The 25,080-nt window shown below is 40.8% G+C and overlaps 2 protein-coding genes across 5 annotated transcripts in view; one reads left to right on the top strand and one right to left on the bottom strand.

Moving 5' to 3' along the window:
- Window positions 1-24,644, top strand: part of CLDN14 (claudin 14) — a 105,799-nt gene extending 81,155 nt beyond the window's left edge. For all 3 annotated transcript variants that reach the window (XM_080376250.1, XM_080376252.1, XM_080376251.1), the window contains exon 2: window positions 1-24,644. This exon is cut by the window's left edge. The gene's annotated coding sequence lies outside the window, so the exon portion shown is untranslated.
- The window catches only part of CHAF1B (chromatin assembly factor 1 subunit B), a 20,487-nt gene continuing 17,974 nt past the window's right edge, over window positions 22,568-25,080 (bottom strand). For both annotated transcript variants that reach the window (XM_080376243.1, XM_080376244.1), the window contains exon 14: window positions 22,568-25,080. In XM_080376243.1, the coding sequence (XP_080232369.1) occupies window positions 24,962-25,080 (119 nt within the window). In that variant the 3' untranslated portion in view covers window positions 22,568-24,961.

Here is a 25,080-nt window from a genome sequence, read left to right as displayed (position 1 = left end):
TTAACCAGGACCAACATGTGGGGATGGGATGAGGTCAAGAATGCTTCTCCCCACCTTGGCATCCTCCCTCAGGGCTGGTGGACTATGTGTTCTCCAATCACCTTGGATTTTACCATCTAAAATATGGCATTCCTTGATATTATCTCACAGAATATGCCAGATGTGTAATTCTGATTCAGGGTATCACAAACAACCAAATACAAATCAAAAGAAATGAAGAGAAGAAAACATTTTAGTCACCTCTAATACTGCTGCTAGAAAGTGGCTAATAGACCAAAGAAAGAAAATGTGCCATCCTGTCACTACTGAGCCTGTGGGATTAAAATCAGAAGCTCCCTCGCAAAACAGTATCCTACCAACCCCCTTCATCTGCAGGAAAGGGACCTGACCAACAAATTGTGATAAAAGACTGGTCTAATGACATGAAGGCTAGGTTGGAGTTGGACACAGAGGTAGACCAAGACCTTCCTCAGATGCATGGCAGGTGGGCAGAAAAAAGTGATCTAGTTTTTGGCTGGAAGTACAAGATACGTTAATTTAAGGCCCTGAAGAAACTGTTATGTTCAAGCCTACCGTTCTGCTCTGCGGAAGTCAAAACACTGTGGTGCTGGAGGAGTACGTAATGCATCAGTGAGTGTTAATGCCACTCAGACTGGAAGTCATTGCTAGATCTACATCTGGTAGTTTACATGTAGGATACATCAAGAGTGTTCATGTCCCTGCAGACCTGATCCACAGTTTTAACTGTGTCTTATGCTGAGCTTCCACCATGATCCATGAGTTGATGCAGCAATCTACTGAAGTGGTGAGATTGCATTTCCCCTGCCCTTGCTGCCCCAGCTCCCAGCCACAACTTTGCACTTTGGTCCTCTCTGTGAATCAGTTTAACAAGGCAGAAAACAACTACATCAAAGAATGGCATCATTTTCTGACACTGTAGTTAACTGACACAGCGAGTGGAAAGGTGTGAGGAGAGCCACAAAAGGGATGCCTGGGAGGGCAGGAGCAGTGGGAAAGGAGGAGCAAGGATTGGAGTAAGTGAGCAAGGATTTCCCCTTTTGGTCAGGGAACAGCTGCGCTGAAAAGCAGCACCAGAGATGCACCGTGACAGTCACTGTTGCAAATCCAGAGCCACTGGCAGACGGAAGCTCTTTGGGTCGTGAACTGGTTGGTGTATTTGTTCTGTTTTTTTCACAATGCCTAGTGCAAGTACTAAAGTGAGGTAACTGATAAACCATAGCAAAACTTCACTAATTTCTTCAAGAAATGTGTCTGGGTTAACTAATAAGATGAGGAAATGAACCAAATGCAGTAATTAGAAGTTCTGTTGATCTAAGACAAAAGTTATTAGACCATTCCTACAGTCAGCTGCTAGTTAAGGTTTTTCACATAGGTGTACTAAGATTAATGGAAATTCTGTGTCCACCTGTAAATATCTACTGCTAATTTCCTGTTTGCTTTGCCGTATATCCCACGAGATGATTTGTATAAGAATGATAGGCGAGGGTAAGGTGTTTCATGAGGTCCAGGAGCAGCTTAAAGAAGAACTGAAAGCTTATCCTTTTTTTCTCCCCAGCTGATCTACTAAAATATGTTATCTCTTCCTTGCATGCCTTGCTTTGCTATGCAGCATAAGAGGTATGTTCTTTTTCACTCATTTTCTCAAGGTATTATTCATATAGCTTAGTCCATGTGTTCCGATTATCCATATTTCCTATTCTTAGCACTAAATGGGCACCTGGTCATGTTGATTCCCAGTTTAATTTGTATCGTTTCCTATTCTTTTGCCCATGACATCAGAAGACATGCTTGAACCTAATGAGGCTTGATCCTGACCGAGCATAAATCAGAGGACCTCAACTGAGGTCATGTTACCCCTCCTTCTTCACAGTAGATCTAGATGAGGTCTCTCCCTTCACTGAGAAACCTGCCAGTTTGTAAGACAGTTTTCCGTCTACTCAAACGTATGAATAGGCTTAAAATGCTCCACAGAGAAGGAAGTTAAGATACACTGACTTCCCTCTTTTTCTCTTTTGAAGAACATTTCCTGAGGGAAAAGGTAGTTAATTTTATTTTCTGCTTTAAGCATGAGGAAATTACATTCATTTCATTAGCTCACACCTAAAAGATCTTTGGTAAGCAAACTGTTAGAAAATAGAGTGAATAAAAAGAGTGAATAAAAGGAGTGAATTGATACGCAGATTAGATTTGTTAAGAGCATATGTATATACTTCATATATGTGCATGGATATATAAAATGGTAAAATTCTAGCTTGATTGACTTTACTGGGGTCAGAATTTCACCCATAAGCTTATTATTGTTGTCAATACTTCCAAGTCTATTATAGAGCTTTTAACTAAAAGGCCTCCAGAGCAAAGAGTATCAAAGTCATGGGAGTTTTGCCCCTGTAAGAGAGATGGCAAGGAAAGACTTGCAATGGCCATTTCACAAAGTGTTTCATATTGAGTGGTTGTAACTGGTGGCATGTAGAGTGAGTCCTCCCTCCCACTTGAGTCAAGGACAATCAATTTTATTCTTAAAATGTCATAATCACTGGTATTGATCAACGCTCCCTAATGGGGGTGCTCTCAAATCCATACTGGCTTGGGCTATCGCCACTTCCCTAGCAATTCAGGCTCAATTAGGCTGCCTTGCTAATGCATGTCAGCTTTATTTAATTGCTCTCAGGCCTGCAGTGTGAGAAAAGGGCAAGCTGACAGAGTAATCCCACACTTCCACTTTGCAGTGAGCTGCCTATTTGTTTTATTTGTTCACATTTTAAAGGGCTAAGCACTTGTTATATGGAAAACACAGGAGAGCAAAAGTCAAGAAGTATTAATAAGCCTCGGAAAACAGAGTTAGAACTCAATTGCTTGTGCAAAGAATTGCTGATGTTTCAGTACTTTGAAAAGAAGATGGGTTTTGTAGCTAGGGTGCTGATGAGCAGCATTTGTCTCATGGAAAACTTAGCAGAAGTTGAGTGGAAGCAAATGTCTTCTAACAGCTACATCCTAGGGAAAACAACTTGTTTATTTGTTGGTTGGCTGATGATAATGTGGCAGAAGCAACCTCTAACTGAGGCTGGTAATGAGCTGGGGATAGTAGGGTGACGGTTTCTTCCATAATATTTAATATGAATGTTAACAAATGTTAATAAATTAGGAAGCAGGGGAAGAGAGGGATGGCAGCAAGCCAGCAAAAGGGAAATAGCCATTAAACACCTAAAATGTCTAATCTGTGAAAGTACATGCGCAGCTCATACTTCCTACAGCAGAGCAGCTGTGAGCTGAAACAAAGAAATCACCTATGAGTACCAAAGTGCCTGGCTGCAGACAGAAGCTCTCAGGCTTTTATGTGTAGATCTGAAACCAAATATTGGAGTAAGAAAAATGCAGGTATGAGTTACGTGAGGGGAAAGACCTCCAGGGGGGCTCCCTAGAGCATGGTGCTCCCTTTAGAGTTCAGCTATATGTGCCTGGCCACCTTCCCACCTCCTGGCTAAAGGTTGGGTTTGTTGACAGAATAAAGACGTCAGAGTAATGCTTGGAAGGTGGGGTAGACTCACTCCCACGAGTCCTGGACTGTCAGCTCCAAAACCTGATGTGTATCTTGGGAATCAGACCTGCATCCAACCATAAGCCGCAGACTAAGGTTGCATTTTAATTTTGTTTCTTTCTAGTTTTATTATTGCAAGTGTTGGATGTTGCTAATCAAATGTCTGCCCGACATTTAGGGGAGGGGAGGCAAGGTACATTCAACAGATTTTGGGTGCCTTGATTCCTTGGGGCCAGTGGCTCTGCCTGCATGATGGTGTAGTCTGTCTGGAGGAACCTGTGTTCCATCTGTGGCCTGGAGTAAGCTGCAGGATTCAGCCAAGCTGCTGTTTTCTCTGCTGCCAGCTAGGGGCTTTGGAAAAAGCATTGTCCTCAAAATCACACCTGTAATCCTGTCGCCTGGAAGAGGTAAGTGGCAGCACCTCATCTCCATAGCTCTGCAGTCCTGCTGCATTTGCCTGCAGAGCTGTGCCCTATGCCATGTCTGACAGGACTATAGTAGGGCAGCATTGAAAAGACAGTAAGAAAAGAAACTCACTCCCATACCAGGGATGATGTGGTTTCTTGCCTCTTTCTGTTTTTCACCGATTTCTTAAATTTTTCATTTCCTAGTTATGACAGTCCTTTCTCTTGCTCCTGTTTTCCTCTGCTATAGACTCTCCAGGTTGCTTAGCTTATGAGTTCACTTCTCTTTTGGTTTTAAATTTGCTGAGGGCGGCACACATGACTCAATTTATAGCAAAGAATACTGAAACCAGCCAAGACAGGCAGGGAAAAAGAAAGATGTGGGCTTCAGCCTGAGATTTTATTTCAACTGGGCTGAAAACATTCCAGTGCTCTACAAAGACATACCATTATTGGTGCATGAAGACTATCAGATGGTGAAAGTACTTAGAGAGGCCACCTAGAAGTGCTCTACGGAACCTTACTGTTGTCTTCGAATAAAACATTACCTGAGAACTACACAAGGTAATAGATCTATCCGATACAGATAGTTCTCACTTGTATTCCTCTTCTACAAATTATTTTGTACAGCTCTTTTGTATAGCATTTTTTCAGAAGACAAGAACAGTTCTGTTTATTTATTTTTACAATTTAACTGTGATGTTCTTGCTCAGCCAGCCTGCTGATCTGGTAAGCATTTAAGGCTCAGTTCTGCAAGATTATGGCACACAGAAGTTTGGGCAGAGCTAAATGGAAAATACCAAAACCATTATTTTTTTCTTTTTACACCTAGTTGCTCTGGGTTTTTAATACCTTACATATGAATTTGTCGGTTTTATCTCAATTTTATTCTTGTTTTAACTGCCAATAACTCAGTGTTTTTCAGTATTTTTTTCACTTAATTAAAATAAAGCATCCACAAACATTCAAAAAATTCTCCAGTGGCATTTTATGGATTTATTTAAAGTTCTTTTATATACATTTTTATATATTCTTTATACATTCATTTATTTGTATGTATGTTATTTTACCAGCTTTAATTTCCACATTTGAAATGAATGAAGCCCTATTATGCCTAAGGATGCTTTACAAAATTTCCTTAAATCGATCACTATGTACTCATATATACCAGTTTATGAAATATATACACTATGGGTATGAACTACAAATTATTTTTGTGTTACAGGTTACTGAAAACAGGTTTCTTTAAACATTTAGACATAGAAAACACAAATCCAGTTGCTGCACCCCCACCCCCCAGATTTTCTTCATTCACACTTATTTTGAGTATGTTTGATTTTAAAAAGTTACATTACACAGCTATTTCAATATAACAAAGCAAAGAGAGAATTCATAACTCCAGTAGCATGATCACTGATGATGCCAGAAACAGTAAGGCCAGTAATGCACAAGTTAAACTTAACTACAATTGGTTATTAGTATAATAAATACACACAGATGTACCTGGTGAAATCCTCCTGAAATGAGGTGTGGCACTGTAAATGCCATCTACCTGTAGAAACTCTCTCTTTTACGGTAAGAACAGCATGGTCCAGAGCTGGAAAGAAGTGTCAGTCAATTCGTTAAGCATGACCAGATTATCAAAGCTTTGAACAGCAGCCGTGCATCAGTACAGAGGGAAATCCTCTCCCGTTCAGTCAGAAGACATCCTGTCCTGCCTGCAATGCCTCCAGCCAAAGTAAGCTGCACCTCCCCCAGCCGCAGGCGGTGCTGAGGGGCAAGGACCACCACCTGAAGCCAGCCACCCTTTCCTTGCGCAGGGCTTTGACAAAGGAGTGGTGTGCTAAGGACTCCAACTCCAATGTATGACCAAAGGAGAGATGCTCATGCCTTCTTGTAGAAACCTCACAAGCTGACTGGGTGAGATGCTCTGCATATTGACCAGCTGCCATCCTCTGTGAAAGCCAGACATGGCAAAACGTTGAGAATGAAGCCAGACCCAAGCGTATTGTAAAAGCCTCTTCCTAAATGAATGCCATCTTCACCATCATGCCTGCAAACTACAGCATGTTCTTGGAGGGCCTTGGCAGCACAGGAGAAAGGTACCAGCCGCTTGCTGCAATGGGACCGGCACCACGCAAGCCAAAGGCATCTCTCAGTCCGTGCCTCAGCAATGAAACCCAAAGACAATAAGCCTGTTGTTCAGGCTTGCTGGGGTCTTAAAAGGAATCATTCTAAATGAAAACCAAAACCTCAGTATGCTTCTGGCAATGTATCTATTGTGCTTTGTATTTTCCTCACAGTAGTTGACAGTGATGTGGTGCACTAGGTTTTGTAATGTGTGTTCCTCTTTATTTGAATGGCTGTTTTTTAATGTGCATTTATAATGGCAGGCTTTCTGGGCACCTATAACTTGGGTATTATCTTTTTTTGCTGTAATTTCTCACAAATACTTCATGTGTTAAATGAGATATCATTTTGTACCGTGGTTGTAAAATCTTCAAGATTTTCTTTAGAAACGTTGTCCCTCAGTATCACAATCAATGTAAAAGTGATATGGCACAAAAGCACAATTATTATAATTTATTGGGTTTCTCTTGGAGAATCATGGATTGAAGTTTTTTTCTAAAATTTTTAATGTTTGTATAATTCCCAATTATTTGCACAAGCATAGCAACAATTTGAAAGGTGTTTTTTTTTTTTTTAATAAAGGAAGATCAAGAAATAAAGTAAGGTGAGGCTTTCCTTACAAGAATATATAGAGAAAATATTTGCAAAAGAAAAAACTAACCAAAAAGAAAACTTAAAGAAAACTTACCTAAAATGTTTGCTGATATCAGATAATGAATATCTGGACTAGTCTTCTGATAAGACTAGCAAGGGCAAGCAATCAAATGGATATTAAAATAGAACATGGTCACTTAATGTAAGACATAATGAGACATTACTCCCTTGGACAAAGGGAGCTGGACTCAATATACCAGAAGAGTCCTTCCTATTTTCTTATCTGGCGATTAAATTTTAAATACAAAACTTGGGGGAGTGTAAAAAATTCTTTTCAAATAGGGAAGAAAGGTCTTACTTTTTCTTAAGGAATTAATAGTATCAGAAGTGATTTGACAGAAGGCTCACTGCTACTGAGAGGAATCAACGACCACACTAAATGAGCAACAGGGATTAGGACCTGTAGATGGAGAGCTGTCTGCCAAAACCCAAAGGTGGGCTGAGCATAGAAGAATAATTTTAGGAAGTACTGGCTAGACTTGTTTCCACAAATCACAGTGTGGAGTTTGCTAGATGTTTCTTATTCTAATTGCAACGAATATGAAAGTTGCTGGTCAGTATAAAATTTCTGTTCATCACTCACTATGCCTAGTGGAAATTAAAAATGGACGAAGAGGAAAGCAATTAAAGAAAACCTCAAAAAAATAATAAAGAAAAACCACTTAAAAATGATCCAAAATTAGAAAACAAAATCCATGTAAATGGAAAGCCTCATGCACAACAGCAGCTAGAAAGTGGAGTGAGAATATGTGAGAGAAACAACACTGCAGATGCCAATGTCAGTGAAGAAGGAGGGCAGGGGGGGCTCCAGGCGCTGGAGCAGAGATTCCCCAGCAGCCCGTGGTGAAGCCCCTGGTGAGGTGGGCTGTGCATTCAGCCCATGGAGGTTAACAGTGAAGCAGATAGCCACCTGTAGCCCAGGGAGGACCCCATGCTGGAGCAGGTGGATGCCCAAAGGAGTCTATGCCCCCATAGGAAGCCCACACTGGAGAAGGCTCCTGGCAGGACCTGTGATCCCATGGAAAGAGAAGCCCAGGCTGGAGCAGGCTTGCTGGCAGGACTTGTGACGCCCCTGGGGGACCCACACTGAAGCAGTCTGTTCCTGAAGGACTGTATGCAGTGGAAAGGATCCACGCTGGAAAAGTTTGTAGTGGACTGTCTCCCATGGGAAGGACCCTACATGGCAAAGGGGAACAGTGTGAGGAGGAAGAAGAAGCAGAGACAACATGTGATGAATTGACTGCAGGTCCCCTTTCCCTGTCTCCCTTTACTGCTGTGGGGGAAGAGGTAGAGAAACAGAGAATGAAGATCTCACCCTGTCCTTATCTTGACCCATGAGCCTTTCATTATATTTTCTGTCCCCTGTCCAGCTGAGGAGAGGGGGAGTGATAGAGCAGCTTGGTGCCACCTGACATGCAGCCAAGGTCACCCACTACAGCGGCAAAAATTTTCACCAGGTTTCTAAGATACTACTGACAAGGTAGAGAAATAGAATCACAGAATCATAGAATCATTTATGTTGGAAAAGACCTTTAAGATCATAGGTCCAACCACTAACCCAGGACTGCCAAGCCCACCACTAAACCATGTCCCTAAGCATCTGCAACAAGATCTTTGTCAGCTGCTCAAAACTGGGAAAACGAAATTAAAAACCTGAAAGAACTGGTCAGAGACATCATCGTAAATATCCTTTACAAAGATGTAGCATCATGAAAACATACAAACTATCTGGTCCTCTAGTTCTAATCTAACCAGAGCAGCTCAGACAGTTTCTTGTCAACTGACTAGTTGACATCACATCTGCATCTAACTACCATAAGCACGGTGAAATGCTTACTGAGCACAGACAAGACTGGACACAAACACAGCATACATTTACACAGTGAGAAATTCAACAAAGTAAATTGCACAGAAGGGAGCTGACAGGTATTTGGCAGGTTATTGGCTAAAGAGATTGCCACAGTTTTGCTGAGGATTTGGTCTGATCCAGTTAATAACAGAAAAATGGGACCAGACAAGAGCAAAAGTTAAAAGAAATATTCAGACAGATTATGGAAACTCCCACTTGGCCAGTGTGGCTGAAATCAACTACAAAGAACCTGGGTATAGAAAGAAAGAAGAGACCAAAAAGTAGTTGTTGAACATAACCTCGAGTTCCTTTCCTTTCTTCAAACGTGTGTGATATAAAATCCAAGTTCTTACACCAAGTATGTGTTTGTGAAGGAAGCATCACCATTCTTTGGCTCACTGTAGTCAAGGTTATTTCATAAAAAAAGGACAACTTTATAATCTTCTTTGTGTACAGTTTATCTTAACAGTTGGCTTTCTCTGAGAAGTTTAAAGAACAGTGTCATTACAAGTATGTGTAGAAGGGAAGTACTGCAATAATTCATGTAAACCTTTAACTGCATAAACACTTTCCCATTCTGTTTGTAGATGCATCACTCAAAGGCAGTATTACAACAATGAAGGAATATCCAAGACAACAAGAAAGAGCACTCACTTATATTGCCCATTAATCAAAAACATTGGAGTTGCTTAAATATTTTCGTATTGTTTGAAAGAGGAGGTAGATTTAACACCCACAGCTTCCTATCTTTAATATATGTATTTTAAACAGAACACAGAGAATACCTTTATTTCAATATTTTATTTACAGAAACAATTATACTGTAAAGATCAGATAAAGTTATATCAGATCTGGGTTACATCAGGTACACAAAGTTAGATTACGTTAAATCCCCTCACTCTTGAAAGGAAGCTGAGGAAGAAGTATCTGGAAATTGGGACAGTTGAGTAAAATGTTTTCCTTTCACTGAGTGCCGTCAGCTCAGCAAGTCAGATTTACAATTGTTAGCGTTTCCTATAGTTTTATGGAATTGGTATTTGCTTCCTTTACAATGAGGGAAAATCATCACTCTGCAGCTATATTTATGTAAGTCGCCAACAGCAGACAAGTGGGAGTGAGGAAAAGGTATTTCCATCCCTAGTAATACTGAAGTGCTCATTTAGTGACTTGAACCCATAACAAACACAGTGCTTCTGGATCCACATTCACACACAACTCTTGGCACCGTCAGCTGACAGATGCCCCACCAAAAATGCCGTTCAGTTTACCCATGGAGTGAAGCTCTTTGCAGTTCTCAGGCCATCCAGCCTTTGGAGTCTGGACAGGATCCAGCCACAGATCCTTACTTGGGATCTCTCGGCGTGTTACTGTGATGCAGATCCTATGTTCAGCAACACACTCTAAGTGCTGGAGTACGCAGTGCAACCACCAGTCTCTGGACTTAGCAACGACACCTCAGGTTCCTCCCACAGCTTAAACTCATCGTCTCCCAGAATCCCAAAACAATTAGGAGTCCTCTGGCTTTTAGTTTGCTACCTTATTGCAGAAGTTACATGGCAGACACAAGCAAGCGGACCCATAAAACCAGAAATGGGTTTTGAAGAGAACTTCTGAATGTCTCATTGCCTCAAAGGCCAAAATGGGAGAATATCAGTATTTAGAGAAGTTCACACTTGCTGGACACAAGTCTGTTCAAATTAGCCCTTTCTTTCCCTGGAGGCCTTACGGTCTCTAGGCATACAGCTCAGGCTTTCCCTCAACATGACCAGTTCTGTAGCAACTTCTGTCAACCCAATCTGCTGCAGGGGCTTCTTCACTTTCCCCAGCCCCATCTCAAGTTTCCTCTGTTCCTTCTGCAAGACAGTTTGAAGATGTGTTTTGGCCACCTGCATTCTGTTTTCTCCTTGGCAGGTTCCATCACTTCCTGAAAGGAAGGGAAAAACTGTCCTTTCAGTCCCAGACAACATCCCGGTGAGATGCTTGTCAAAACTTCACTTGTTAATCATTCTCCAACCACACCTGGTCTATTGGCTGCTTTGTAAGCAAGATGAATATGTACTGACTGAGGTTCATGATATAGACATATACATAATAACAAATAGATTACAAATACTGGATATCAGCCTATACATTGTGTAGTCAGATTTCCCAAACTTTTATGCCTAGACTGTCTCTAAAGTAAACCACTCCCTCTGCCTAAACGAGTAACTAAATTTTAACCTTTAGAGTCTCTGGGGTATTATAGGGTGATCTCATACACTGGTCAGAGATGAAGAATGGAGCTCATGTTTTTGCATCTTTCAGACACTGACTGCCGGTATCACTAACTACTAAACAGAGCACCAAAACCCCCTATTAATTTTACCACCCAAACTTGTAATCAGGTAATGCAGGGGAAATGCCAAATATAGGTCACCAAAGACGAGCACAAGAAAATAGACTTTAAAAGTCAGTATTGCAATTGGTTCCCTCCTGACTTCTCTGTCTCCTCTGCACATTCTTTCACTGATTTGGCATGCTGGATACCATAATAATAAATAATAAACCACTCATTTAAAAAAGATCTGTGCTGTTTGTACAGCTTTTTAACATACTGGCTACAAACCAACTCATTTCACATCCTATTATTATTTTTGATCCATCTCTAGCAATCAGATATGACCAGGGTTAATACTAGTATTTATTCCTTTATTTATGGTTGACACTGTTATGAAACTGTGAGTGTTGAAAATGTATGACCTATATGAAATCATGTGGTTGACTCCATGCTTGCAGGAAGTTGCTACTGCATTTTTAAACATTACTGAATAGCAGATAATTATTAGAAAAATATACTATGAAGCTCCACCTTCATTCTGTATCTTTATTCTTCCATTCCCTAGATAATTTTACTTCTCTTCCCACACGATAGCTCATTACTGTTATTGCATCAGTAACTAGACAATAAACTCTTCAAAGACAAAAAACTTCTGGATTTATTGGCTTTTGGGAATTGATATTTTATTCCTTGCCAACGAATCACCTAGTCTAAATCCACATCCTATTCACAAACACTGTAACTTTCCTTTTCCTGTCATCAGCAGCAGGCAAGCATTTTGCAGTGTTGATCAGGTGAAAAAAAGCTTGAAAGGAGCAACATTTTAAGTCAGATACTGAGGGTGCTTTTGGTCAGAAATCCATAAAAAAATATGGATTAATTAGCACTACATTTTAACAGCTTTTACTTCTCTTTTCCACTTGAAAAACAGTACCGTGCTTTCCTTCTGGCAGAGATTTGCAGCTGACCCCTCTAACTTTTTCTTTTACATTAGTAAAATGCTCAGTTGACAGTTCAGAGAGGGGAAAGAAAATCATCATTGCCATTAAACCATTAACACGCAACACACATCTACCAAGGGCTGGCCTTGCCAGAGGATTTAGCATTGCCAACGGGTGGCTGACGGAAAAGGATGCAGCTGACATTCTGAACTGTTTCACCTGCAGGATACAGTAGATGTAAAATTAATCTGTCTTCTTCAAACTAGCTGTGACCAGTTGAAGATTTAATTCAGTTGCTGAAGAGTGAAATGGACAGATTTTAGCTTTTCTTTAAGAACAAAACTCAGCATAAGCAGATCTGAGATTTCTGAAGGAAGCCTGTATAAAACGATTCTTACGTGTTCTTTAAAAATATCCTCTCTTTTGATGGTTCAAGACATAAAAGAGGGCCAGGTTAATAATCATAACTTTTTCACGCCATGGGGAGCTTGCTCTGTCTATAAACTAAGATCTGCAAAATACAGAACAGAGCTTAAACTTATTGATAATATTTCTGAAAATTACTGTCAGAACACCCTTATATCTGGATTTGTCTGTGGGCTTTGAAACACCTCTGTGCATCAAAGGACCTAAAATTTGCCTGACTCGTTCAGCTCATCTCTCTGACGGTGATAGTTACTATCGTAAAGGAAAGACACAAAATATAAAATCTTGCTGAGTGGGTCTGGTAAAGTAGAAACAAATGAGCTCCTGTGACAACAACTGAACAGTGATGTTAGATTAGAAAAGGTCCTAAGGAACCCTGCTGAATGGGTTGTCACATCAGTGGCAAATAGCTGCAGTGCCCTACCCAACAAGAGGTTTAGCTTCTAAGCCCAGATACCTATTGCCTTATGTTAATAAATGCCTAATGGCTGCTACATTTGTACATAATGTCTGCACTGTTAGCATTTAACTCATTAACCCCAGGAAATCCTATGAGATACTTGGAATATGGAAGGTATTACCCTGTCCTGTGGCATCTGCAGGGATATTTATGTGACCCGCATCACTGGCAGTCTCACAAGCACTGATGGATTTAGCCTCAGAGCACCCTCAGGAGGGATGCAAGGATTGTTATCCCTGTTTTTTCATGATGAGTACTGAGCAAAGAGGAGAGTTAGATGAATGCTGCCAAGTTCACTAGAGGGATTTTAAAGTGACCAGCCTGTTCAGCACGAACCAATGACACCCAGCCCCAGCCCTGTGCAGGATGAAGCAGGTTTGTGACTGAACCCTATCATCCCCCAAATCAGATGAGATGCCAGAGCTGACTGTCAACAGCAGGGTCCAAACAGGGCCGCTGGAGCTGACCACAGGCAACTGCTGCCTGGCGTGGGATACTTGAGGAGAATCACTTGAAAGCTGTAGTTCACACCAGGCACCCGTGTCCAGCTCAGACACCAGATGGTGGCAGAGCAGAACAACACTTACTTTAGAGTATGGGTAACACACCTGATGTCCGGGACAGAGGCAGGGATTGAATTTGCATCCCAGCTTGATGACACCTACAGCGGGCCTATCTTCTGTGTCTAAAGGAAAGGAATATTTCAGCAGAGGATGAGCTGAATGATCTGCTACTTCTGATTTAAACTTCAAGATATTCAATGGCAATCAACTCCAACTCATGTTTCACCTGAATGCATGTAGAAAAAGCCACCTACAGCTCCCTGTAGATTAATCACAGAATCCCAAAGGATGTAGCCAATAGCTCCTTTCCTATTTAAATGCAGTCTGAATTGGGTATTAACTACCTGCTGTGTTTGGCAGATCTCTTATTCCTAAAATAAATAACTGTATGAAAAGTCATAAACTCTATATTGGACTTTTTCATAAAAAAAAAAAATCAAAGTAATGTCAGGATTTTAGCAGCCTCGCTTATTGCAGTAAATCTGGCTTCCACAGCTGTTCATGTTGTACTGTGTGCTTCAGCCAAGCGGAGCTGCAGTCCAACATTTCCTTCTTAAGGTATCCCTTACCCAGAGCAAAGCCAAGTGAATTTTGGACAGGACTAGCATGCTAGAAATTATGAATGTGCTCTTATTAGAGCAGGTTGCATGTTTTACATTAAATATTCATTCAAATAACAATCCAGCAAAATGTTTGTCAAGATGATAGTTACTTTGGCTAAAAGAACACATTTTTCTTTCAGTTTCCACCAAAACTCGCCCATATTTATCACATTGAGAATCTAAGGACATTAATGAAGATCTTGCTTAAACTCAGCTGAGCTACTTCACTGGTGCCAGATCCTGTTCTCTTGTTTTATAGCCGTACCATTTCAGAAACTGCTTGGTTCTCACTAGGGACAATTCCTTTTACAGGTTCCACTGCACCTCATAAAAGGGGGGGGGGGGGGGGGGGGGGGAGAAAAAGAGGGGAAAGTAGCATTTTCTCCTCCTGCCTGTTAAAAACCTGCCTGTGTTGAGCTGAGACTCACAGAAAGCCTCATAAAGAGGTTTGATTTCAGTGTTGCGGTTTTCTGGGCAGAACCGAGTTTACCTCCAGACATCTGTGATGCTGTCCACTGTTACCACTATTGCTCATTGTGCCTTTCTCTATCTCCCTTTCCTCAGTGACCAGCCCTTTGTGCTGGTATGCTCTATCAGGCATGTCTCCATTCATGCAAGAGACTTCCCAATCCTCCTCTGAAGCCTCTGCCATAAGCCTTTTTACATTGCCCTCATTCATGCTGGGGACTCTTTTGCATTTGTGTTTGGCAGTCATCTGAAGCAGGTCCTGACCCTGCAGTAGGCTATGTGGGGTTGCAGAGGTCTCCCCAGGCCAGGTAGTGTAGGGGGTATGTACCAAGCTTTGCATGTTCTTTAACACAGAGAACAAAAGTGTCTTTGTGACATGATTCATAAAGTAATTGCTGCACGAGACTTAGCAGGAACAAGGGACTGCAAAACATTCTGTGTCCTCAGTTACAGAGGAAATACCTTTGTTTCATACTTCCTTTCTTCTTTTTGTTACTCTCCCATTGTACAGGTAATGCACGTTTCCAAAGCCTCAGCATCACCCACATGCACGGTACAACACATTTATGTGGTGTCACAGATCAAGTGGTGCTGCTGTTCACTTTTTCCTCCTGAAGCCAGGGAGGTAAACATGGGCCATATATATAACAGCTAGCATGTATATAAAGTCAAATCATGAAAGAAAGAGTTCCTCTAAAAAACAGAGAACTTCAGTATTCTAGTAGAATTACATACCTTATTCCGCATCAAAACCAGCTAGCCAGTTGGTTGAATTAATGAAGTTAAAGATTAGCAATATTGCCATCATGTGGATACTTTAAGAAAATGCTCAGACATGATCCTGAATTCATTAAGCACCAGAAAGCAGACTGCACCTGAATCCTGCTAGTAAAACTAAGAGGCAATATTTAAAGTTGTTTGTTACTGTTATAGAATATAATTATCCCTTTCTAACAGTAATTATTTATATAGCAAAAATATGTGTACAATAGATAAGGTTATATTACCCCTTCCACTATGACCCTTACCCTTATGTATATATAGGTCATATTTAAAAATTCACCCCAAAATTAACCTTGGGTTATCCAACCAGAAACTATATAAATGAAAACCACCTCACTGCAGAAAGAAAGAAGAAAGAAAAAAGGACAAGTAGTCAGTTTAGATGTTCTTCATTTGTGAAATGTTTTGTAAAATGCTAATGTTCAAACCCCTGAATTACTTTATCTTATGACTGCTATAATAATTTGTTATTTGTTATTTTCAGTAATCTTATTATATTCCCCGTTCCCCCCGCTGGCTCCCACTCCGTTCTCTTCAGTATCATGAGCTCTTCTACACTGACTGAAAAACATAAAAGGAAAGGAACTTCCTCAGCCTACATCAAAAAAGTTGGATTTTGCTTTTTTAGCTAGTTAGGAACATAAAATTTCTTTAGATTACATCTACCAAAAATGAGATAAAATCCTGTCACATTATAAGGTAAGGTATCTCCGCTCCTGGCAGGAATTCATATAAAGAATTGATTTATATGTCGTTTTTTATTTTTTTATATATATATAATTGTTTTATATAAACAATTAGATTTGCAAATTTTGTAGAAACAGAAAGTGTAAATAAACTTGGTAAGACTCCTACATTGTTGCAAACTTCCAATGCCATTTTGAAAATTGCTTCCCTATTTCTGGGAAAAACGGTGAGTGAAATAGAACAACAGCGTGTTTACTACCAGCACCTACTCCAGCAACTAATACATACCAGGCATTTGAAAGGTACTCCGATTTTCTTGGTTGAAGAATAATGTCTAGGTACAAAGTGGAATTGTTTTATATACACACACTTTCCCACTACAGACTATTCACCATTCCAAGAGATACATTGCCATGACCAATAACTCATCTCTATTACTGTACTGTCTGCTCTAAATTACACACATTGTATCTAGACAAAATACTGCAGCAGCAGGCTGTTTTGTGTTATTACTTTGTACGCAAGCAAGAAACACTGATTTAGCTTGTTGCTGGCTCCAGACATTGCCTTCTTGTAATAATCGATCATACAGCAGAGATGCAGCTTTTTCATGGGGTCAAAGCTCAAATTTAGAATACCGGAGCGCATAGCCAACATATTATCTCTCTTCTACTTGCAGAGTAAATTCATACCTTCTTTCCTGCCCCGCTATTTATTTGTAAGTATATCCAGGTGGGCCGACCCCACTTGTGCCAGGAAAAGGGAAAACAACAACATCCACAAGGCTCCTGCCGCTCCTGGTATGCAGGAGGCAGCACTCAGTGATTTAGCTCAAACTACCATTTTAAACTAGTTCCATTAAAGAGGCTAAGATCACACAGATAGCCATAGCCATTCCCATTTCAATCTGGCCTATTTCCATTTTGCTAAGCAAACAACATTTAAGAATGCCTTATTTCAGCTTTGCTGAAATCAGAACAAAAATGCCTGCCCAGCTTATTTATTTACTTTTGCTGACTAAACACACAGGAGAAGTTTATACAGAAACAAAACCTGACATTATTTATCATCATCATTGTTGTGCCTAAGAATCGCATCACGCAAGGGAAGAATCTACAGAAGAATGTCAGAGAAATCAGGCCCTTCAAAATTAAGCTTTCCTGGTTAACGTAACTCACAGTGATAACATTTTAAATGGAAAATACTAAAGAAGTACACCCATATAGGCAAGAGCATGTACACATGTGTATGTGCGCTTGATGCATAGAAATGAACCTAAAGTTGCTGCAGACAGCCAGTTTTAAATAACTGGAGCACAAAGAAACTCCAAACATGAAGACTTGGGGGAGTAAAGACAAACACCGGTCAGCCCATACAGAAAAGATACCAAGAGCTCCCCTATTAAAAGACAAAAACAGGTTCTTCTCCTTTCAAGAGCACCAGGATCAGGTTTTCACAGTCCCTGGACAAGCCCGATTTACGACCAGTTTCCAGACAGAAAGAAATCTGTGAACCTTTTTAATTATTCATGCTCTAAGAGGCAAACCCTCTCGGGTTGCAGGCCAAGAGGCCTCAGGGCCATGGCTTTCTGGGGCTTTCAGCTGAGGGAATAAGCAGCCGGATTCTCAGCAATATCACTTGGCTGAAAGTGGCTGTCAGGCTCAAGAAAAACAGCAGTGTAGGCTGGTTTGGCAGACATGAAAGGGAACCGGCAGGGGAAAAACTTAACTGCTCCCCATTTGCACATTCCAGTTCTTCTGCTGGTGTTGGAGCACCTGCGGCCGGGGCACCGGAGCACTCAGGCGGGCCATGCCGGCGGGAGGCGAGGGAGGCTCAGCGGGTGGCAGAGATCATTTGGCTGCATGGGAGACCTTCTCACGCATGGAAGGACGAGGCAGGAAGAGCAGTGGCAGGGAAAAGGCCACTTGGTAAAGGCCTGAGCAGCCAGGTCAGGGCAACCTTAGCACCCACAAGCCGTCACTCTGCAACAAGCAGCTCGGCCAGCTCCCTAAAGAAAGCATGGAGAAAATGGCAGTGCCCCAAAAGCCTGCATGTGAGGAAGAACAGACCTGCTGTGTGGGGCTCTGGGGGACTCAGGGAGAATAATTGGTACCAAATGTGGGGATTTTGCTTCAGAGCTTATTGGCAGTGTAAGCGCTCCCAAGGAAGGGCTGAGAGATCTCCTGAGCAGGCCTGTCTGGAACAAGGCACCAGAGTGGGCAAAAATACCTGGTGAATGTAGTGCTGTCTTGCACCTTGAATGCTCTTTGCTGGGTAGACTTTTCTGAATACCAAAATTCACGTCAGTCTTTCCGTTAAGACTGCCAGGACCTCTGGCTGGTTGCTCCCACAGCCAGAGGTTGTGCTGGATATGTGCGCAACAAGTCTTTCATGGGCCTGCAACCTGGTGGTATGTGTCACCTCAACCCAAGACGCTGGCTAATCAAAGGTCGATTGCTTGGAGAGTCTGCAGTGCCAGCTCCCACCAGAAAAGCCTCCTGACTTGCTTGACACGCTGCTGCTGAGCAGAGTGGGAGAGGCTGTGTCCTGCCTCACAGCTGGCAGCACGGAGACCTCTCGATTGAAGTCAGCCTATTGTATTTTCCTCCTAAAACAACTCTTTTCTGTAGAAGCCTAATCTCAAGTTTTCTTCTTCACCGGGAGGAAAGGAACCAAAAATAACCACTTTTTAGAAAAAAAAAAAGTACAAAGATTACGAAAAATGCCTTTAAATAGACGTAAGTTTGGAGTAGAGGCATGTTTCTGCTTAGTCTGCATGGTTTTGGAGATTGCTGTCACTCGCTGGCAGGAGACTGCAAAACTGAGTTTTGTGGCAAGAAAAGAGCCTTCCTACTCCCCAGGGGGGCGGGAGAAGGATCGTCACTGAGCTGAGAGTTCTGCACCAATAATACCAAACTCCCTCCATGCAACCTACCAGTAATCAGGCTTTCCGCACTCTCAGCTTCCCATCCACATCTTTTTCCCCAAATGCCAGTTCCTTCTCTTTTCGTTATCAACCCTCAGATACCTCTCTACATCCCAGCTCAAAACCCCTAATCCATATCCTTGACTTTTCCTCTCTCTGACATCTCCATTTCTACCTACACTTCTTCCCAACAACCAAGGCCCCTTCCCACCTGCCGCATGGCGAGGAGAATCAGGAGGTACCACCGCGTGGGAGCACTGTCTCGTGTCTGTCTGACCAGCATTTCCTCTTTGGACTCAGTGCACAAGGACCACTTATGCATTTGGGGCTTCTACAAACGTCTTTCTGCTTGTTGTCCTAAGAGCTTTGTCCTCATCCCAAGGAAACAGAGAGGGATGACAGCCCAGCTGTTAGCCTCCATGCCCTATAGGCTTTTTCACTTTTCCAAACCGGAGCTTGAAGTTAGAAGAAGGTACTCAATGGTGTTCCTCATCTGTCAAAAGAAATTTGAAATACCACTTCCCCTATATTTGCACAGACATATTTGTATGTTGGTAAACATCGTGATATGGTCAGAAGCAGAAAGGAGATTCTGTTTTTGAGATAATTCATTGATCTACAGGGTGAGTTAGAAGTGGACTGGCAAAACTGTTCCCATATAATTCTTCATATTAAAAAGTTCTGTTTGTTGGAGCTTTTAGATACTGACAAAACAGTCCCGCTGAACACATCAGGCCACAGCCTCTACTTATCATAGAATGGTTTAGGTTGGGAGTGACTTTTAAAGATCTAGTCCAACCTCCACCATGAGCTCTTAGCACTTCTGAAAATCTGGCCCCTGTATGCTGTGTTTGGGAATGACCTCCCTCTGGTTTCCTATGTACTTGTAATACTGATTTATCTACATAAATTCCACAATGAAATTTACTATTGACATGCAGTCATGATCTACAGCCTTCAAACTGCAACAGAAAAATTGTTCACAGTAGCACAAAGTGCAGCGTGAAAAGTAGATAGGTTTCATATAGCAAATCCTGTTATCATATCACTTATGATACTATGCATTATCATGTAACTCTGCCTCTTCATGATCCTGCAACTGCTACAGCAGAAAACACACATACAATATAGTTTACTTGGTACTCCTGCTTTCCTTTATAAGAAATGAAGTTCATGCATACTTAATATGCATACACAAGACAGATTATTTTGAATCCATAGGCAAGTATCGACCAAATTTTGACAAAAAGGCAGTGGTTAAATTATTACAAATGCATTAATATAGGTAGCTGGATAGTAGAAAACATAAAACTAACATCAATAGCATACCAGCATGATGTCTAGCTGTCTAAAAATTAACTACTATTACACACCAGAAAGTCTTTCCAGGAGCAAGGCAGTTGTGAATCCTACCCCATCTAAAAAGTTGCAACATCTATTTGAAACTGCTAGTAGAATTAGCTATATATCCATATGAAACAAGGTCTTACTAGTTCACTGGCTCATAGAAGTATTTGGTTTTTAAGGTAGTATGTCGTGTGTATTTTTGTTGAGGAGCAAGAAATCCTTGTGATTTTAACTAGCAGTAACTCAGCAATGGAAAGACCTATCACTGACTGAGCACTGCCAACCTGACACATGGTAGAAGCAGCAAGAGGTGCCCTTCTAGGCAGGAATTAAAAAAAGAAGCGTTGTAAGCCTTCTTGCTCTTGCACACAGAACATACTTCACGTGTGAGGATTGCTTGCATATTGCCCTTACACCTGTCACTCCCCATAGCCATCCCTCCTAGGCTCCTGCAACTTTGAGTGACTCTGCCCTCAACTTTTTAATTTCCTTTTAATGACCTGGAAAACAAATAATGTGGCAATCTAGTCTTTTAAAACAGATAAGATGGTGTTATTCTATGGACACACGATTAATTTTTGACTTATGGGTGGGGCGTGCAAACATTTTTCTCTTTTTTGCCAGCTCCCACCCAGAGCAGTAGGTGCTAGCACTGGTGGTGGCAGCAGCAGGTCCTGGATGTTGAAATACTTTGTGTACCTGTAGCAGTCTGTGTACTGCAACTTGCTAACTCAAGGCAAGACAATCAAAAACTGGCTTTCACCTCTTTTAAGAGCTTTTCAAAAGAAATTATGCTTAAGACACCTGGAAAATTTAGGGCTGCATGTGGCATTTCAGGTTACACATTTTACATCTCCCAGCAGAAAACCACTATCATGGTATGGACTTACTTTCCTTAATCAATTATAAAATCTAACTCATAAGAAAGCAAACCCTGTCTTCTTAGAAGGAAGCTTGTGACAACATACATTTTCTATATCGATTCACCTAGAGTTTGTTTCTAAAAAGAAAAAAGCGGGTTTTTTTCTCTTTATTGCTGCTTTTTCCCCCTATAGCCCCGCGAGGAAGAATCCTGTTAGAACACTGACATCCAGTGGTGGTTTTGCACAGAAGTCTCAACGCTGGGTGCTTCTGCAGCCTGCGCTTTTTCAGGCCTTCACTGAACTTACAAAAAAAAGACACATGGCTTAAGGTTACAAACAAACCACTTTTTTCTGACATGGAAAAATGATTACATGTACATAGACACATATTAGTAATTATGCAGAAATAGGCTATAAATATGACCTTTTAAAAAATCTACTATCAAGCCAGGGAAGTACATGTAAGACATGCAAGAAAACCAGTCCAAAAAAGGGGAAGGATCACTTGCCTGGAACTTGAACTCTCCAAGATACATAGTCCACATAGATATTTACACTATCAGACAATGCAGAAGACTTCATCTGTGCAGTAGCTGTAGCGGATACAACTACTCCCCACCTTTCATTACGCTTCATGCACTTATGCAAAATCCATGTGATTCAGAAGAAGATGGGAAGAAACAGCACATGAGGACCTCACAATGGATCCCCCATGACTGGTAAGTAACTTCTCCATCTTAAGCATTAAATCACTTGCTCATTCAAACTATGCCAAACTGCAAACTGCAGCATTCACAGAATGGGTAAGGTTGGAAGGACCTCTGGAGGTCATCTGGTCCAACCGCCCCTGCTCAAGCAGTCCCCTCTGCAAGCTTAAAGCCTGTGGAAATCACTTTGTGCAGCTGTGTTTTTGGGGGGTTTTGGGTTTAGTATTTTTTTTTTTCTTTTTTTTCCCCAGGACTGGCCTGCAGGATATGGGTATATGCTGGTACCAAAGGTGCTGATGGGAGCAGGTCTTGGACACCCCTAGTGAGGAGTTTCATGGCTCCTCATTTAACAGTAATTTGCTGCCTCTCACTTAAGTCAATTCTATGAGTTCAGCTCCCTCTTCTTACTGCTGTGAGGTTGAAAGATGCAGATAGGGCACTCTTCCATAATGCTGTCTCATCAATATAGTACAAACATGGTAACTTACAGAGCGTATAAGATCATCACACAAGGCATGAGCAAAACAAACTAAGATGACAACACCTACACCATATCCACAGTTAGAATATGAACTCAGGGTCCATTTGAAGTATGAACAATTCAGCTGGCCAATTAAAATAACATTCAAGTCAAACCTAGACTAAAGAACGTCCCTGAAAGAATAATTGTCTATGCAATACATCACCTTATGAAGCAGTCAAGAAAGAACTGAAATAGCAATGGGCATGTTCTTTCTTGGAGCAGAGTCTAGCGCATGACTGAGAACAAAACATGAACCCACTTTCTAGGAACAGTGTGAGAATAGTTTTCAGTGTCTTTAAGTGTTAACGTTATGGGGGAATGGCCCACTGGAGACTGAAAAAGAGATCACAAAATCCAGGAATCCAGTTCTGACTGTCAGTGTTAAAGATAGTAATTTATTACAGGAATGATGGCATCCATTTATAGAAAAATGTTAGAAACCTAGTGCCATATAATTTTGACAAAGCAGTAAGTAACAGAATCAGCAGAGAAGTAGGACATCATAGTGGCAAAAGACAACAAGATCTAAAGGGAAAAAAATTCCTATTAGGGAAGACAAAATACCAGGCAGAGCACTCTGATGGAGATCATGATGTGAAAATGGCAGCAGTGAAAAAGCCACGTTAACTTTACAGTGCCTATTAGATAGCAAGGCAGAGAAAAAATAAGTTGCTCAACCCTATAAAGTACCAGGCGGATGCCACCTGAATGGTTACAGTATGAGATTAATACAATTAATTGCATCTGAAGAGTGAAGACCACAGACACCAGCCAGTAAGACTAAACTAATATATCCAACCTACTAGTCTTCAACAAAAAGTGTAGTTTACATTGAAATACACTGATACAAAAAGATTTAAAAATATCTATCAGGATAGCTCTGCAATTAGTATTTAGAAGCGTAAGTCTGAATTCAAAGGATACTTTGCTGTGCATAAACCAAAACACTGCAGTACAGTGCTAAGTGGGTTGCTGTCCTACAGAAAGATGAAACACCAATGTTCTTACAGCTTAGGCTGGACAATAGCAAGTCCAACAAGGCATGTTAGTTACAAGTATCTGCTTCAGCTATCAATTCTGGTATCTCTACGAACTTTAATTTAGGTACCTCTATAAATTTTCTGGGAAAAAAACAGTTTTAGATGTGGCTTTGCTTAGTAATAAAGTCTTTATATGCTTCACTAGAAGAAAACCCAGGTTTGGGTAAGTCTTAACGAAGCTCCATCCTCACCTCAGTGGTTAAAGCAAAGATAGTTTCCTATAACTCTGCTTATTAATTTCTGTTGAAATTGTAGGCAACACACTTCATTCATTTGCCAGAAACACTGTTATTTGTTAATACTTCCTCCCCATGAAATTTTTACTAAACACTTCTGAAAGATTTGTATTTCTGCTTTTCTGAAGTACTAGTTCACTTTTTCAGAACCTGACAGAAAACAAATACTGAGTAAATTACACAGCTTAAAAACAAATCCAGGGAAGACGGAAAGTCAAAAAGCTTCAATATAAACTGCAGCTTTCCCCTCCTGTGTGTTGTGGAACTTCAAATGATAGAATAGCCTAAATCACGAGAGAAAATTGTTTAAAACTTCAACATGCTATCATTAGCTAGAATGACTACTCACATTTTAAGAATTATCTTACTTATTACAATCAAGTCCATGACGTTAAATAAAAATAAGTGAATGAGCTCAGAATACCATGGCTGAGCATTCTACTTCAGGAAGCTAAGTGTGCATGCCATAGCAAATCCATTGTAGTGATTTTCAAATACTTTGGTCTCATTGTTTTCAATCTACAGGTCTTGGTTCAGTTATTATATGCTAAATGTTTAGTACAAGTATTAAATGCTAAAAAGAAATCAAATTTTCCAAGTTTAGCATACACTGGATTTGTATTTTATTGGCTAAAGAGAGTTAAGATTCGGAAAAAATAAAAGGGGAAATCTTCTATTGTATACACTCAAATCCTGCTGCCTCAGGAAAATCTCATGTCTGCATTTTTTTTTTCAAATACAGGAATTAAACAGTTTAAAACTTTCTTCTGCTCTTTAATGCTTGTAACAGGTCATCAGAGGGTTTCTTCCTTTGCTTTCTTGTTCCTTGCAGTTACAAGTTCTGATTTATGTTTCAATCGTATCAGTATGCTGCTGCATTTAGAGCATGTGAACATCAGCTTCCATTCCACATGTTCTGGAAAGGATGAATTATTTTGTACCCACAAGTACTGGAAAGGATGAATTACTTTGCACATTGCTAAACATTAAAGCCAAGGTGCCTGAATAAAAATGTTTGGGTGTTTTTTTCTTTTTTTTTTGTCTTCAACCACATCAAATCATTATAAATGCATTTACACTGTTAGAAATTCCATTCTTTTGCCAGACAGGTTACCGGAAGACGTAATACTGTATAAACATCAGCTTAGGGACTTCGACTGAGAGTCTTAGGTTACTGTATGTTTTTTCAATACCCAGATTTGCTTGATCTCCTTAAGCTGTGGCATTTCTTGAACAATGCTGTCTTGAAGAAGTAGAAATGTACTTAGAAGTTACTTCCCAACTATTTCCTTTTCTGCAAAGCTACATTCCTGAAACCTGTGTCTTCTACTGCCAGTTTCTTTCTCCACAGCACTATGTCAAATATGCATATGGTACTTTAATCAGGAATTGAGGATTCAATATTTGCAAAAAGAAATGCACCCTCAAATATGGCTGCATCGCCTTCAGCCTGTGAAGGGTCTACTAAAAGCTCAGCCTTTATTTGCTTGAATCACAGCTGATCTGATCTTCAGATGTAGGAAGAGACACTTCCTCAGTTCTAGGACGTTTTGATGCTGGGGGATCTTGAAGACTGTCATCAGATGGTAATAGCCTCT

The sequence above is a fragment of the Falco punctatus genome (genome assembly GCF_963210335.1).
Source record: "Falco punctatus genome assembly, chromosome: 2".
Lineage (NCBI taxonomy): Eukaryota > Metazoa > Chordata > Aves > Falconiformes > Falconidae > Falco > Falco punctatus.
This window is presented reverse-complemented; position numbering and strand designations above follow the sequence as displayed.